The sequence below is a fragment of the Seriola aureovittata genome, chromosome 24, assembly GCF_021018895.1.
Source record: "Seriola aureovittata isolate HTS-2021-v1 ecotype China chromosome 24, ASM2101889v1, whole genome shotgun sequence".
Lineage (NCBI taxonomy): Eukaryota > Metazoa > Chordata > Actinopteri > Carangiformes > Carangidae > Seriola > Seriola aureovittata.
Genome location: NC_079387.1, coordinates 3,850,991 through 3,866,335, shown reverse-complemented (window position 1 = coordinate 3,866,335; position 15,345 = coordinate 3,850,991). Strand labels below are relative to the sequence as shown.

At 41.9% G+C, this 15,345-nt stretch overlaps 2 protein-coding genes across 5 annotated transcripts in view; one reads left to right on the top strand and one right to left on the bottom strand.

The window, feature by feature from the left end:
• Window positions 1–387: 387 nt before the first annotated feature.
• On the top strand, window positions 388–3,117 carry LOC130165136 (gamma-glutamylaminecyclotransferase C-like). Its single transcript, XM_056370100.1, has 2 exons — window positions 388–521; window positions 1,759–3,117. Exons 1-2 carry the CDS (start codon window positions 486–488, stop codon window positions 2,251–2,253), a joined length of 531 nt encoding a protein of 176 aa, XP_056226075.1. The 5' UTR covers window positions 388–485; the 3' UTR covers window positions 2,254–3,117.
• Window positions 3,118–3,123: 6 nt separating this feature from the next.
• The window catches only part of LOC130165135 (FERM, ARHGEF and pleckstrin domain-containing protein 1-like), a 50,486-nt gene continuing 38,264 nt past the window's right edge, over window positions 3,124–15,345 (bottom strand). For 3 of the 4 annotated variants that reach the window (XM_056370097.1, XM_056370095.1, XM_056370096.1), the window contains exons 14-28: window positions 13,483–13,691; window positions 12,809–12,898; window positions 10,497–10,630; window positions 9,503–9,584; window positions 9,352–9,413; window positions 9,046–9,221; window positions 8,813–8,943; window positions 8,556–8,624; window positions 8,340–8,429; window positions 8,114–8,196; window positions 7,459–7,571; window positions 5,765–5,925; window positions 4,758–4,865; window positions 4,504–4,655; window positions 3,124–4,299 (exon numbers count right to left, since the gene is read on the bottom strand). In XM_056370097.1, coding sequence (XP_056226072.1) covers window positions 4,224–4,299; window positions 4,504–4,655; window positions 4,758–4,865; window positions 5,765–5,925; window positions 7,459–7,571; window positions 8,114–8,196; window positions 8,340–8,429; window positions 8,556–8,624; window positions 8,813–8,943; window positions 9,046–9,221; window positions 9,352–9,413; window positions 9,503–9,584; window positions 10,497–10,630; window positions 12,809–12,898; window positions 13,483–13,691 — 1,736 coding nt within the window. In that variant the 3' untranslated portion in view covers window positions 3,124–4,223. The remainder of the gene's footprint in view (window positions 4,300–4,503; window positions 4,656–4,757; window positions 4,866–5,764; window positions 5,926–7,458; window positions 7,572–8,113; window positions 8,197–8,339; window positions 8,430–8,555; window positions 8,625–8,812; window positions 8,944–9,045; window positions 9,222–9,351; window positions 9,414–9,502; window positions 9,585–10,496; window positions 10,631–12,808; window positions 12,899–13,482; window positions 13,692–15,345) is intronic. The other variant, XM_056370098.1, reaches the window with a different exon arrangement.

The window sequence follows — 15,345 nt, the reverse complement described above, 5'->3', positions numbered from 1 at the left end:
TAACTAATTAGTAGTAGAAATAGTTTTTGCAGTATATAATAATGATCCATCAGTTCATTATTGGAAATACATATGATTTCTTTCTTTTCTTATTGGTCCGGTGAACACTTCCAACGTTTGATATGTGTGAGCTGTATTTGAATTCCAACTGTTTTTCTAAAAAATTAAAATGAGTGATTTTGTTTTTGTAAGTATTATTGTTTCACACAGTACTTTATCTTTAAAATTGACATTGACAAATACATAACATAACATAACATAACATGACATAACATGACATGACATGACATGACATGACATGACATGTTTTGCATCCATCCGTATAATGCATCCATGGGTTACCTTCTCCTCTTGGCTTTTCCTCATCGCTTTAGCGCCATCTGTTGTTTTGCAACAGTTTATCTAAATTTGTACTGCGCATGCGTTAATTTTCCTTTTCTTACCCGGAGCAGCTCTTCCTCAAACAGTCAGTCATTCTGCCCCTGATGAGACTGCGATTCATCGACTTCTTCACGGCCCTGGTAAGACTGCGCTTCTCCGGTGTCGTTTTAAGGTGAAGCACAGACGGTGACGTGTTTTCACTGCTAACAGCCCCCCTGTGGTTTTAGCTGTAAACCAGCGAGGACTGCAACTGTCCATTTCGTACTCGACAAATGCTGTCCGTAAGATTATTGGAGTGAATACGACAGATTGACATATGTTTCTATTATTTTGTCTATTTCTGTGTATATAACTGTTATATAACTAAGTGCTCAACTGCTGCATTGTTTGAGGCACTTGCTGTCTGTGACTTTCCACTGCAATACATTCACCTGACACTTTAAAGTACCAGTAATTCTGCAGATTCAGATTAGGGAAAGTTAGTTGTAACACTCCCAATTTCTCCAATCAGGAACAAGTTACGAATCAGCTGATTCACCCAATTCATGCTCAACGTAGTCCTCACTCCACCTGTGAGGAATAGCACCCTGTGGCAGACAGCGAAGTTTAGAGGCAAAAAACTAAATTTTCTGTCTGTGTTGCAGAGATTGCACCTACACCAATTAATAGCAGACACATGTAACTAGTTTTAGTTCCATTTTCAACACACTTGCTTGAAAGAGCTCCAAGATACAGACAGAAATGTCAAAAATGTTACAACCAGTCCAACCACTCTCCCCTCATAACACAAAGTATAATTAAAAAATAAATCATAATGTATAATTTTTCATTAATTGCCAACGTCACCCAGCAGTATACAAAGTAATTAAAATAAGCCCCACCTTTACAGCTGCAACATCTACACATTAATGCATGAATAATTATAATCCGATAATATAATACACATTATTCTGAAATGGGGCATCTAGACTATTTCTGCATTGTGCTGTTCCTACTTTTACTTAAGTCTGAGCACGTCTTCCACCTCTGTGCATTAGTCTGTGTGTTTATTGTGCAGACTGTGTTTCTAATCCATAACATACTGTGCTGTTGAATGACTTTCCCAGCTTTAATGATGTTACCGCGGCACTATCTTTCAGTGATCATCTCTCACAGCGAATTAATTATTGAGCTGATTTACTTTGCAGTCACAAAGTCCAAACAGCTTCAGTCAGAGTAGAGACACTTCTGCATCTTAAACAACCTGACCGGAGCCAGCAGAAACTGATAGATGGGATGGAAAATATAAAATCTCGACATTCCTATAAATGAGTGAAAATGTGTGAACTTAAAGTGTCGACTCCCAAACACTTCCTCTTTCTTTGCTTTATTTTACAGGTGTGTCTGCCATCCTGCTTCCAAATGAGTCGTGTCTTTGTCTATGGCACCCTGAAGAAAGGGCAGCCAAACTACTTCCGCATGTTTAACAGCACCAATGGGAAGGCCGAGTTCATCGCCTCGGCTTGCACCACTGAGAAATACCCACTAGTGATTGCCGGCAAGCACAACGTCCCTTTCCTCCTCAACATCCCCGGCCAGGGACACCGAGTCAATGGAGAGATCTACAAAGTGGACGACACAATGCTGAAATTCCTGGACGACTTTGAGTGCGTCCCCACCATGTATCAGCGGACTCTGATCAGTCTGGAGGTGAAGCAGTGGCTGGGGCAGACAGAGGGAGAGGAGACGGCATCGCGGGGAAGCATCACAGAGGCCTTCGTGTACAGCACCACGTCGTACCAGCCAGACTGGCCCTCACTGCCCAGCTATGAGAGCTACGACGCATATGGAGATCACGGGCTCAAGTACGTGACCAGAGAAGCACGAGATTGATGAAGCTTTCTGGTGCATTTTTTTTTTTTGCCTCCTGTTTATCTCAGCGCATTAGCTAATTAAAATTGTCTTTATTTTCATTATTATAGATCAACTATGAAATATAAAAATCTAATTAGAGAGCTTTTATTATAATGTAATTCCTACAATATACACTTTCTTATTTAGTGCCAGTTCTGTTGAGCAGACGCGCATCAATTTTCTTTGTTTAAAGGGAAATACAGTCTAAACGGACCTGCTTGGTCATGTATCATCTGTGTAATATTTCAACACATTATGTTGGTCTCATAATGTAATTTCCTTCCAGGTCTCTAATTGAATTGACTCATTTGAGGGTACTAAAAAGGCTTTACACTTTGTGAAACATTGCACTGTAAATACATTTCAAAGGGCATGCATCATTTACTTGCAATTTCCAATTACCTGAGACAGAAATACCACAGTAGTGATTAACATGTTGAACTGCACGTGCATGTAACAAGCTGTGTAACTCATCTCCTTCTACCTGAGGCCATCCACTTATCAGTCACCCCTCATAGACTTCCTTTCAGACAACATTTGGAACGCTTGTGTGTGCGTGTGTGTGTTTGTAAATGTGTTAAGTCAGAAGGTGACATGACTTGAATGTGCTTCTCTAAATTACAATGATAAAAACATTCAAACAAGGCATTATGAAACACTGGAGTACCCACACAAAAGCTGCGTTTGGTTACTTGAATATGTCCTTTGTCCCAGAGCTTGACCTTTTGTACCCATGATTACATTCTGCTTTGTTTTTCACAGTTTCCCTTTATGTTATCTTGCTCTAATCCCACGAGGGGCTGCGTAACTGTGAAAAGCAGATTAAAAAATTTTTAAAAAAGATACCAGTTTCTAGGTTGTCTCATCTTTTTCTTATGAACACAATCTTTTCTCATCTTTATTTAAAATAGTAAAATCCAGAAATTCTGGAGGAATACAGAAGACAAGGGGTTTTTTTTGGCAGTGAACCAGTGAAATCTCTGTTGGCGTTGGAAGCAGTTTGGAAGCCGTTTGTCCTTTTTAAAGACAAAACTTGCAGGAAAACAAGAAGAAAAAAAAAAATAATGAGAGAAGAACATTTCACAGTGTATCAAAGTACTGTACAATTAGTCGCCTTAGAAAAAGGAAAACATGGATGTTTTCTAATCGTGTCCGAACCGGCATCACATTTAACTCAAATTATACATAGATTGTCATACGAACAAAAAAAAATACTCACCATGAGTGTGTTCACATGCACACAGATCTCCACATACACTATTAAATCCTGGTTTGTGTCTTATTCAAGCTTATTTATATACATTTTTAAAAACTCTATCACAATGTGTGGTTTGACAGGAATATTTAAAATATTTTAAATCACCAAGGAAACTGAAAAAAGTAACACTAAATGATGCACACACGTATGCTTCAGCGTCCCAGATGTTTGTATTTGAATGAGATTTATGATAAATATAAAATCCTCCTTACTGTAAACAGGGATGTTGTTGGTGTGAATATTAAATCCATGTGTGTGTGTGTGTGTTTGTGGGCATGTGAACATCACTCAATGGCACAAGCATAAACAGTTGGTCAGGAAATGTCTGGCATAGAAAGAAGTAAAATGACATTATTTAATACATCATGGACGACTTCCATCACAGCCTCTAATCAGACACTAGTGGTGCAGAAAATGTGTAATAAGAGGGTGGATAGAGGAGGTGAAGTGGAAGCACCTCTGAGTGATGTGTGTGTGTGTGTGTGCATAAAGAGTATGTGATTCAGCTATTCAGAGGTATCAATTAGTGTCAGATCTGAGTGCCGGCTGCGTGCAACATGATTCTGTGTCTTCAACAAGGAGTCTTTTCTGGTGTTTGTGCCGTCTGAAGTCCAGATCTTCACCCAGGTGAGTGTCAGCGAGGAGGAGGAGGAGGAGGAGGAGGAGGACGAGAGCTGAAGGTGCAGGTTCATCAGTAAAGGTCTTTCCTTGTGCTTGGCAGGGAGTGGCTGGTGGAGCAGGTGGCACTGCGGATCACCTCCATCCACCTGGAGACGAGAAAAAATGACACACACAAAACAAAGATAGTTGTTAATATAAAATCAACAATGTGTTTTTTTCCCTACATATTCCAACCTCCCACATTACTCTTCTTCCCGAGGACAAAACGAAATATAGATTTGATGCGGCGTGAACGGCGTCGCAGAGGAAAGAAACTTCTCCCCCGTCAGTGAAAACCCAAAATACCGCACCTTTCAAAGGTGTACTCGCTCTCTGATCTGAAGTAGTAGACGTGGGATTTAAAGTGGAGCTTGAAAACGTAATCTTTGTGGATGTTCTCCGACTCGGCCGGGACGGTGACGGAGTAGCCCAGCAGAGGAAGGCTCGCCAGAGGGTAGTCATCCTGCAGGGCGGACAAACAGAAGGCAGCAAAAGCTTTTCCGTGAAGCAGTCCCGCCACTACATAATTCCCCTGTCATGTTCAATACATTCCTGTGTATCTTACCTGATGCGATTTGTAGAAGAAGAGGCTGAAGTTGGTGAAGACCACCCAGAGTTTCTGCCAGCCGTTACTGTTCTTAAACTTCCTCAGCAGGTTACCTGACAGCTGGTTCTGGAAACGCAGAAGAGCAGAGGAGGGAAACCAATGTAATAAGAGACGCACATGGCTCAATAAAGTAACACAATGTCACTGAGTTTATAATAGTGTTAAAGCAGAGGTAAAAAGATAACAGCTCTAATTCATTTGGAGTTATTCAGGAGTGACTTAGCAGGGTGCCCAAACTGCTGCACATGCCACAATTATGTTTTTTTCCCCTTCATCTTTCATTTTCAGAAAATAAAAGTGACAGTGCATATAACAGTGATTTCTTTTTAAATGTCTGTTTGCTGCAGGGGCTGTATTCACTTCTTTTCATTTCGTTTGGCAGGAGGGGAACAGTGGAGATTCAACAATCCAGTCCTTTAGTTATCAAAGCTTTAGCCCAGTGAAATTGGGGCGACTTCTATGTTCCATTACTAGGGAAATTTCTGGTGAATTTGCTGACAGGGAGCGTTTCATTCTGAGCAGATGTGGCTGCTGCAGTACCTCTCTACTCCAGCGGGCGTCACTAAAGGACAGGCTGTGTGTCTTGTACCAGCAAACCACAGATGGGGACACTGGCCCCTGACGTCTGCCGAGGGGCCTCTTCAACTCACTGGCTGGACTACTGTCCTCTAGCAAAGCCAGAGTGGATGGATGGTGGGGGTTGAAAATAGACGGAAGGGAGAGGAAGACACAGGGTGGAAGAGATGGATAAAGATGGAGGGGTAGAAGACACAGACATGCGAAGAAAAGTAAGACAAAGGACAATGGGTAAATGGTCCTTTGTCTGTGGAGAAGAAGACCAGGGCAGACAACACACACTGGACAACAACGGACGACTGGACTCCACGGCTAGAGAGGGAAAACAGGAGTGTGACGTGTGGAGAGAGAGGACGATTAAGAGACACAAAGCGCACGGAGACCGGTACCTCCACAGCAACACTGAAGTCCACCATGGACACGCTGGTGTTGCGATGCCAGCAGACGTGCACGGTGGTGTTGCCACGTTGACCCTGGCGCTCCAGAGACGAGCGCGAGCCGCAGAGCTCCTCCTCCGACTCCTGCTCCGCTCCGCTGTCCTCCAGCAGCTCTGCGGAACAACGGGCAGGTCAGACACGCCGGTTAGCAGAAGGAACTGTGCGCTCCGCGGGTGGGATTGAAAATGATGTTGTAATATAAACACTTTACGGGTTCCTGTTGTTCCTGCTCATCTTTTGAACTTTAATTGGACATTTACATATAAATATGTTACATGAAAGATCATAGACATGTTCATTTAAATTTCTGTGCTCTAAATATAGGGATAAATATTCAGGAACTTAATGCCAAAGTGCTGATGTAAAGTACTGCGTTAAAGACAGCTGACAAACTATTACAGACACAACTGTTCCAGATGAAGAACTGGTTGTTGACTGACGGATTTCTTTGGAACTTAAGGCTGAAGAACAAGCTCTGCAACATCTTGAGGATTGTTTTGTTACACATGACTGGCTAATGTTCTGTGTTTTAACTGTCTCCAGCTGGAGGTGAACATTTCCAGTCTTCTTTGCAGCAAACGAGGCCTGGTTTGCGTTTCAGGCTTTGGCTTTTTTTTTCTTTTCTTTATTTTTTTTTGGTTATACTGCACTATTCATAGACATCGACCCATTTTTAAGACTCTGATAGAGATCTGTGACAACAATCTGACTTTTATTAGATGTACTCTAGCTATAATGGAGCATTGCCACTACTTTGTTTCACCTTTTAGCCTCACAAATCCACCGGGCAGAAGCATAAAATGATACGATTTAGCTCACAGTAGTTTAAGGATGTGTGTAAAAATATCATTTAGATGTGATTAAATCCAAATACACAGGAACACCTGTTGAGATATTTCACAGATGAAGAAGCCACAGAACAAAGAGCTGGGCCGAGCGATCAAAGGTGAAAAATTACCCTTTTGTTGTCACTTGTAAGCCGACACTCTTCAACTGGTTCGATTTAAAAATGTTCATAGCGGGTGATTTAGCAGAGGGACAATAGAGACGTCAAACCAAAGGTCACCAGGCGGAGGCCTCATTGAACGGCATGACAGGCATTTAAGATAAAGAATGAGGAAAAAGATGATGAGGAATACGGGGCGGCAGCTGGGCGATGGACCTACATATATCAGGTGACATTAAAAGTATGATGAAAGACCACCTGGAACATTTTGGTGAGATTATTCACGAGGTGCTGAAAGATGCTGTCTGTTAAAGGGAAAGAAGAAGAGGAGAATTGTGGGAATTGGTTAGGTGTGTCTATAGGTAAAGGTTGGTCCATTCCCCTTAAAGAAAGACCTTAGTGGTGGGAGGAAATATAAGCTTCATCCTCAAAGCTTTCTATCGCCGGTGACAAATCACACGTGAAAACATTTCCAGTAAGGATTATGTCGATGACTCAACCAGCTGGGACTTTTTTGGTTCTCACAGGGTTGCAGACAGTCCTGCGATGATGATGATGAATTGATGTTTGGGCAAGAAATAGTTAGCAGTTTAGTGGAGCAGATAACAGTTTGTGTTTGATGGTTGAAAATACTGGAAAGATCTGAATGTTTTCTGTTTTTTTTTAAACCCACCCACACACACACTGAGGGCAGACTTACTGTTGTCAGAGACGCCGGCGGGAAGCAGGTCGGCGCTCGGGCTGCTGCTCTGTTCTGCCAGGTCAATCGCCATCCTGATGTCCTCCACCCACCGCTCCATCTCTGACGCACAGCTGGACACAGACAGAGAAGGAGACAGAGAAAGCGAGAAAGAGAACTTTTAGTAAAATCTTTTTTTTGTTTGTTTTGTTTTCAAATTAAGCACATGAACTGAGAGAAGGACGGTAACCGAGAAAAACAAGTCATAATAAAGTCAACATTATCTCTATATTAAAACTTTTTCATCAGTGAATGAGCCACTGAATGGAAACTAGGTCACATTAATTAGAGGACAAACAAACTGTGGCAGAGGTCCTGTGGTGAGGAGATCCATTTTTAATGAGTCTGACCTCCATTAATCTTTAAAACTGTTATTCTTAGAGGCACATTGTGTTTATTCATAATGAATGATTTAAGTATTTGTTGTGAGAAATTTGCTTTATTTGGTTTCTTTGTTTCCACCCATTTTCTTATCTTTAATCCCTTATGATGTTTTTAAACATTACACTTTCTTTTTGTGGTATTTTTTTCATTGGCATTATTACATAACAAAACATGTCGATTGTGATTTAGTCACGCTGTATATATGTGCTTATGTGTGTGTGTTTATGGATACCTGGCTGCCACCACCACAGACTGGCGCTGTCCGAACAAGGTGAAGGAATGAGGGACTCCCCACTCCTCCTCACTTTCTCTGATCTGCACAAACACACACAGCATTGTCAAAACACATCCCACTTGGGGACACAAAAATCCAAAATCTGGTTGTAAGATTAACAGTACATCCACGTAAACAAAATCCATAACCACTTCTAACAACAACAGAAGAAAAACCACCGTACCGTCATGCCATAGAGGGGAAGCTGGCCATGAACTTTAAACTGGTTGGACGGGGTCATCCCTCGACTGGTGTACACCAAGGAATCACTGAACTGAGGGGGAAGACAAAGGAAGGGAAGGAAGGAAGGAAGGAAAGCAAGGCCAGAAAAAAGTGTGGGTTATATTCTTTGCCATCACCGATATTAGATATACTCAGAAAAGCAGCTGTAAGCTCGTACCAGGAAGAACATTCTCTGCTGAAGGCCTTTCCCCGAGAGCTTGCTGAGGCAGCCAAGCCTGATGAACTCCTGCAAGTTGAACACAAACATACAATGAAAAATAATTTCATTAACGATATTAGAGCAACAGTGGGGAAAGCCAACGCACATAAATTTGCCTTTTTTTCCCCAGGGAGTTAGAAATTGGCACAAGAGATTTTTTCACCAAACGTGGAAACTAATCATTTAAAAACAATGAAAACGAGAAAGAGTCTAACCCTCCCGCGGATAGCGAGGTTGTCGATGCCAGTCAGATCTTTCTTCAGCTCCAGAAGCTTCTGGAAGTTCTCCATCTTCATCATGGTGCCTTGAAGCTGCAGCACCATCTCCGAGATATCCGCCAGGGCCGCTGAAGAGGGGGTGGGAGGAAGATGAAAAGAGTTTGCGAAGGGAGGAAAAAAAGGCACTTCCCTCACCCACACATACACTCAAACACACCCTTCCCTCGTACCTCTACTGTCCCTGAAGTCATCGTGGGTGGGCGGGTAGTGCTTGCAGAGCCGCTCCAGGATGAGCTTGTAGTGCAGCAGGCGATGGAGAGGTCGCAGGAGGAAGATGTTGAAGGGCAGGTAGCAAACCCTCTGCTGCTCAAAGTCTCGACACAGAGTCTCCACCTTTCGACTGGACCTGAGAAACAGAGGCGGAGCTTTTCGTGTTTCAGGAATTTAACAATTTCCTTAAATGGAACATTTAAAGCAAAGGTCTAATACTGATAATGTTAGCATTTCCACCGGTTTCATATTCTGCATCAACCTACCTACAGACCCGTTCCAGTTCAACCAGGCACTCTGAATGTTTCTGAAGATGAATTGTCAACTGCTGCAGATGCAAAAGAGAGACAGAAGATACAGTTTCACACACAACGAGGGGACATAAAAATAAAAACAACACAAGGGAGACATAGTTACCCTCAAGCCCTGAATGTTCTTCAGTAAAACATCACCCATTCGTTGGTAGTCTCCTTTGATGTGGGCATTGGAGCGACCCTCCCTGCAAGAGACACACAAGAGAGAATAATTGAGATTTATTCATGTGCAGTAACATTTATTTACCACTAGATGTCACAGCACAGTCAAGTTTCCTCACACATGACTGGAAAAATCTTCCATTATGCCATTCAATTTTACCAGCAAGTACTTGGGCCCTCTCTAAAGGGATGGTTTGTGTTTATATGTGTGTGTGTGTGTGTGTCCTCTCTGTCTGTCATTACATACACAAGATTCCCATTGGTGGAAAAGATGCAGTTTGCGTGTGCACATTAGTTCCCATGCAATGATGTCACATCAGCCTCGAGGTGAGTGCAAGTCTTTCCGTGTCACATCGTTTCCCAGGTCTGACTTTAAGTGGCACATGGTGACGGTGATATGTGACTTAACAGTAAATAAATAAAACAACAAGAAAAAAAAACACAAAATGTTGAATTCATTCTTTTTGTTTTCTTTCCCTTCATTTTTTCTTGGTTTAACCCCGAAGTTTGGTTTCATGTTATTGTGAAACGTGAGGCTTCAGATTAGAACAGCTGATGGAAAACAATGCAGCTGATACAGAAATGCAACAGTGGAGCGACTTTCTTTGTTTTTGTCTCAGCCTGCATTTGCTTAAGCACAATACCAAATTGCTCAACACTAATCTGGTTTTAAAATGCCTCTCATTTTTGCTTTCCTCCCCCAACATTTGTAAGATATCTGTAATATTTTCCATTTGAAATGAGACATATTGAACTGTTTTATTTTTGAAATTATTTTCCTGTTTTTTCCTTTGTAAAAAAAAAAAAAAAAAAAAAGGCCTTTATGGAAGTGTATTCAAACACACCTGCGCTGTGTACCATTCCACAGGTGAAAATGTCTGTGATGATTGTAACAGACTTATCAGTTTTCTGAATGGGAGTAAACAGACACTGACCACTGTGCCAGACGCTGCTCCACCTCCTTGAGGAATCCCTGGTGGAACTTGTGAACCGGATCGTAGTTGGCGGAGATCAGGTCCTGCACAGAGTCGGGAAACGCCTCGTCTTTCCCCACAAAACTCTGGAAGGACTGTGATGGACGGACACACACACACACACACACACACACACACACACACACACACACACACACACACACACACACACACACACACACACACACACACAGGTAGAAATAAAGATAGTTAGTTATATGATGTGCCTGAATTTTATATGATGTGCCTGAAGTCAAGATTTATCTCATCTTCATAACTGCTTCACTACACAGCTTTTTAATTTTGGAGTTTGCTTTTCTTTGTCTCATGAGATAATACATGAGATAATTAATTATACATTTTGGGGTTTTGGAGCTTTAGGAAACTGTGATGGGCATTTGCACCCTTTTCTGATATTTAGAGACCAAATGATTATTCAATTAATTGAGAAAATAATTGTCAGAATAGTCTATAATGAAAGTAACTGCTGGTTGCATCACTAGTTCAGGCCGGTGTATAGTCAAATTAATTATGCTTTTAAACAACACACACTCTTCTGCGTTTAAGAAATCATTTTTGGGACAAGAATGAAGTGAATGTAGTTTAAAAAGGGAACCACACACGCACACACAGACACACAGACTGCTGCTATGATCACAACAGACCCCTGAGGTGAAGGTTGGTGGGTCAGAAAGAGTGATTTGACTTGAGAGCACAAAGACATTTGTTTGCACCAAGGAAATCCATCAGCTAGCTCACACACTCACATACACACACACACAAACACACACACCGTGATCCTCGTGGCCCCGAGCAAGTACACTACAACCCCTAACACAAAGGTGTTATATTGCCCTTCAGAGCAAATCCCACACGATCATGACAGCTAGTGTCGACAGGAGGTCGTCCAGCTGTTTCACAGCGGGACTCGCTGGGAGAGAGGAAGGGTGACAGAGTGGAGAGGGAGAAAAGAGGGGGAGGGAGGGAGGGAGGGAGGGGGGGGGGGAAGGGTGTGGGAGTACAGGCCTCAGCGGTGCCAGCCAAAGAAAATATTTAAGAGGTTTTAAAAAAGCGCCAGCACACGCCTCCCTCCCACATCAAAGAGGGTGGAAACTACTGTTGAGAAGGAAAAAGAGCTGAGAGGGAGAAAAATACACAGGAGAGGAGGAATATGATATTATTTTCCCCTCCACACTGAGGTCAGACGTTATGGTCAGCTTCATAATATTAAGGTGTATGGGGTGTTCAGCAGGCAGGTGCCTGTGTTTTCCCCTCTGGTGGTCTTTACTCATTTGTTAGGAGAGTGGAGTCCCATAAAGGGCAAAGACAAAATCTCACCCACATTCAGCTGCACTTTCATCCCAGGATTCAGGATCCAGACATTGTGTTTTGTGAACGCAGAGTGTGTTGATCTTAGAGGTTTTTACTTGTAAACTAAAGAGCTGGGAGCGAAAAGTCAAGTTAGTGTTGAAGAACAAACAGGAAACAAAAAGTTCTCCAGCTTAAAAGGAGGTGAGTTTTACCAGATGTGTTGCTTTCTGGTGAAAAACAAAAGGCTGAATGTCATTTGAAAAAACACAAGGAACTTTAATATGCGCGCTTCGGAGCTGTATTTCCATCTGTCATCCGTCCTGAAAAATGCTCATAAATCTTCAGATGTTGAGCCTTGGTCTTGAGTCGTGGTCCAAACTACACGCACATAAAAGCCAGTTTTCAGGGTGGGAATAAAAATACTGGCACTGTGCGTTCAAACGGGTCTAATAACACAATGCAATATTAATGTCACATGACAGAAAAGACCGTCAGCTTGTGATTTTGGTTTACAATAAAAAAAAAAATAAAGACAGACTTCAGCTCCTTGTCCTGATATATTCTGGCTTTCAAACAAAACCAAACTCAGCTCACTGTCCCATTATTGAGGCTGTAAAAACTGCTCTTGCATTGCACAAACCAATTCCTGACTCACTGTCCCAACATATGAACTTTTAAAAAAGCTCAACTTTTCTTCACTTTCTTCTGAAATAACCAGCTTTGACTCGCTATTCCAGAAGTAAGGCTTTAAAAGAGACCAAACTTGGCTCGCTGTCTGTGTGCGTGCTGTGCAGGGCTGTGCACTTTAGGGGAATGTGTTTACACTTGGCCAGACAAGCTCCTGGTCTTAACACAGATGGCATTACGTGTATCTCTCTCTCTCTCTCTCTCTCAGCCAGAGCAGCTTCTCCTGTCCTTATCGGAACTACAGAAGCTGCAGAGATGTTTAGAAAAATCCTCACCTCTGTGATGACCTGCAGGTCTTTGAGGTAGGTCCGCTCTGTGGTCAACAGCTCCTTGGCTATGAAGTAGGCCTTGTCTGTGGGAAACTTCTGGACACAAAGCGAAAGATGAGATCGATCCAACTGTCCATCCATCAAATCCAAGCATTTATACACTCCTCTTGTTTTCTATTGAAAACAGCTTTAATCTGTTTATCCATCCATGTATCATTTATTTAAAATTGAAATTTACAATGAACTTTTATGGAAATTCATCAGTTTTTCTTTGGATAAACGGTTAAACAATTAAATATGTTTTTGATTAACATACAAATATCTTAGAGGATATCAGTAATTGTATATCCCTTTGAAAAGTTTCAATATCCATCTTTAACTCATTTAAGATTTCTATGGATAACATTGCAAATAGCAGCATCTATTGAATTGTATTATAGCATATCTTCTAAAGCCTTTCTATCATTGGACACACTGCATGATGGGTTCTCTTAATCGTGCGAGGTGTTCGTGATTAACAGGAAGCGGCTCTGACACATCACCTTAGAAGGCACGCTATTGGCTATCGATTCAGTGTAGGTAGATGTAAATGTAGTCGAACAAGCCACTGCAGGAAGCTCCAATGAATCACACTTTGAATATGAAATTCTCCACCACCCCCCCCCTTTCTAAATGCCCACCTTCCTCCTCGCCTCCTCCTCCTCATCATTGCGGACGTATCCGGCTTCGGTGAGCAGCGGGCTGGTGAGTGGCGACAGCTGCCGTCCCTCAGGACTCTGACCTGGACCCAGGACACCTGTGCTGCCCATCCCCTGTCCATTTACTGAGCCGTTGCCGTTAACAACCACATGAGGACTTCCCAGCGGAGAGTCGTCTGAAGCGGGACTTCCTGGGGGAGGAAAGGAAAAAATAGGAAAATGGAAAGGGGAGGGAGATAGGGACAGGAATAGAGCGCAGAGTGAGACAAGAGAGAAGATGGCAGGGGAGGATAAGGGATGGTGTTATTGCAGATTCTTTATGTACAATATGAAAGCTGTTAAACTACTTTCATGAAACTCACTGCCACTTTCTTATCATTTAATTCTTAAAGCGACATTTTCCTTCTTTCCTCAGGAAAAGGTTACTTGATTTACCCTGCTGTTATTTTGAGTATTTTCAGCATTTAGAGGCTAAAAATATGAACATGTTCCTCTAAATGTAGCCACCCAGTATGGCAGTGAATTTCATGGTTGGACAATCCTGCACAATCAATCTATGAGTCAGGACTGAAAATGAACAGCTGTTGTGTTCCAGCAGGTCGCCACTTGACAAAAATGCTACAATCCCTCGACTCTGAGCAAGGCTACATCTACTCTGATAAACTATTTAGATCCTCATCTTTAATATGATGAAAATCAGAGTAAAAAAGGAGCGAAAGATGGAAAAAAATAACAATAAATGTTAAGTACACGGTTAGCAAGGAGCTATGGATTATACAAGCTTATCTACAAGACTTTTAATAAAGGCCATATCTGTGCATTGTAAAGGCAAATCAAACATGCAGTCATGCATATTACAAAGCTGTCAACTAACACTTACTCTCATTATTAGTCACTCACTAATAATCGACTAATTGATCAATTGTTGGGATTGCATTATGACAATCTATGAATACAACACAAGTCTTTCCATTTCCCTTACAATGCACTGTAGATATGATGCTCTATAGCTATGAGATAGTTTGGCTAAAATCATCTGTTTTTTTAACAGGAGTCTGGTCTGACTGTCGTTGAAATCAAATTCTGCAAATTATTATCATCTGCACAGAAGAATAAAAAGGTTAAAGCTACTTTTCACTAGAGCTAGAGTCTCTACAGAGGTTTACTACATGGTACTGAGTTGTTACTGTATACTTGCCCAGGTGCAAAGTTTCCAAAGAGTCCACTGTTATACACCAAACTGGAACATGGGTAAAACCATGGCAACCACTGAGTGCAGATCTGTGACGGGTGCTATAAAAGAACTTACCACCAAACAGAAAACAACTAAAAAAAAAACCACTACGACAAAAAACACAGGTGAAACAACGAGCTAACAGAAGCTAGAAAACACGAAACACAGACAGGAACGAGTTGAATCATGTGTGCACACTGAACACCACACAAAACAAAAAAAACACTGCTCTACAGTCTAGCTACCACAACACAAGACACAAGGAAGGGTTGGCAATTCAAGCAGGTGGAGGGTATGTGGGTGGGTGTATGAGGGGAGTAGGAAGGGGTAGAGCTGGACACTGGTTCCCTCTACAGAAAATTCTGGAGTCCCTTTTCTTCGAACATACAAGGTCGTTTTTTTATTGACACTAGTGCTCACAATCAGTTACAGTGTTAAAAAGAGAAATGAAGGGTAAAGAAAAAAACATCAGAGAAGTCAGAGGAAAAAAAACCCAAAAAGAAACAGTAGGTGCTTTGAGATGAAAATCAAAAAGGACAGGTGTGCAGGAATACAGGTGTTACAAGAGTGACAGAAAACCAGTGAGTCTTTAGGCCATATAATGAGTGTAA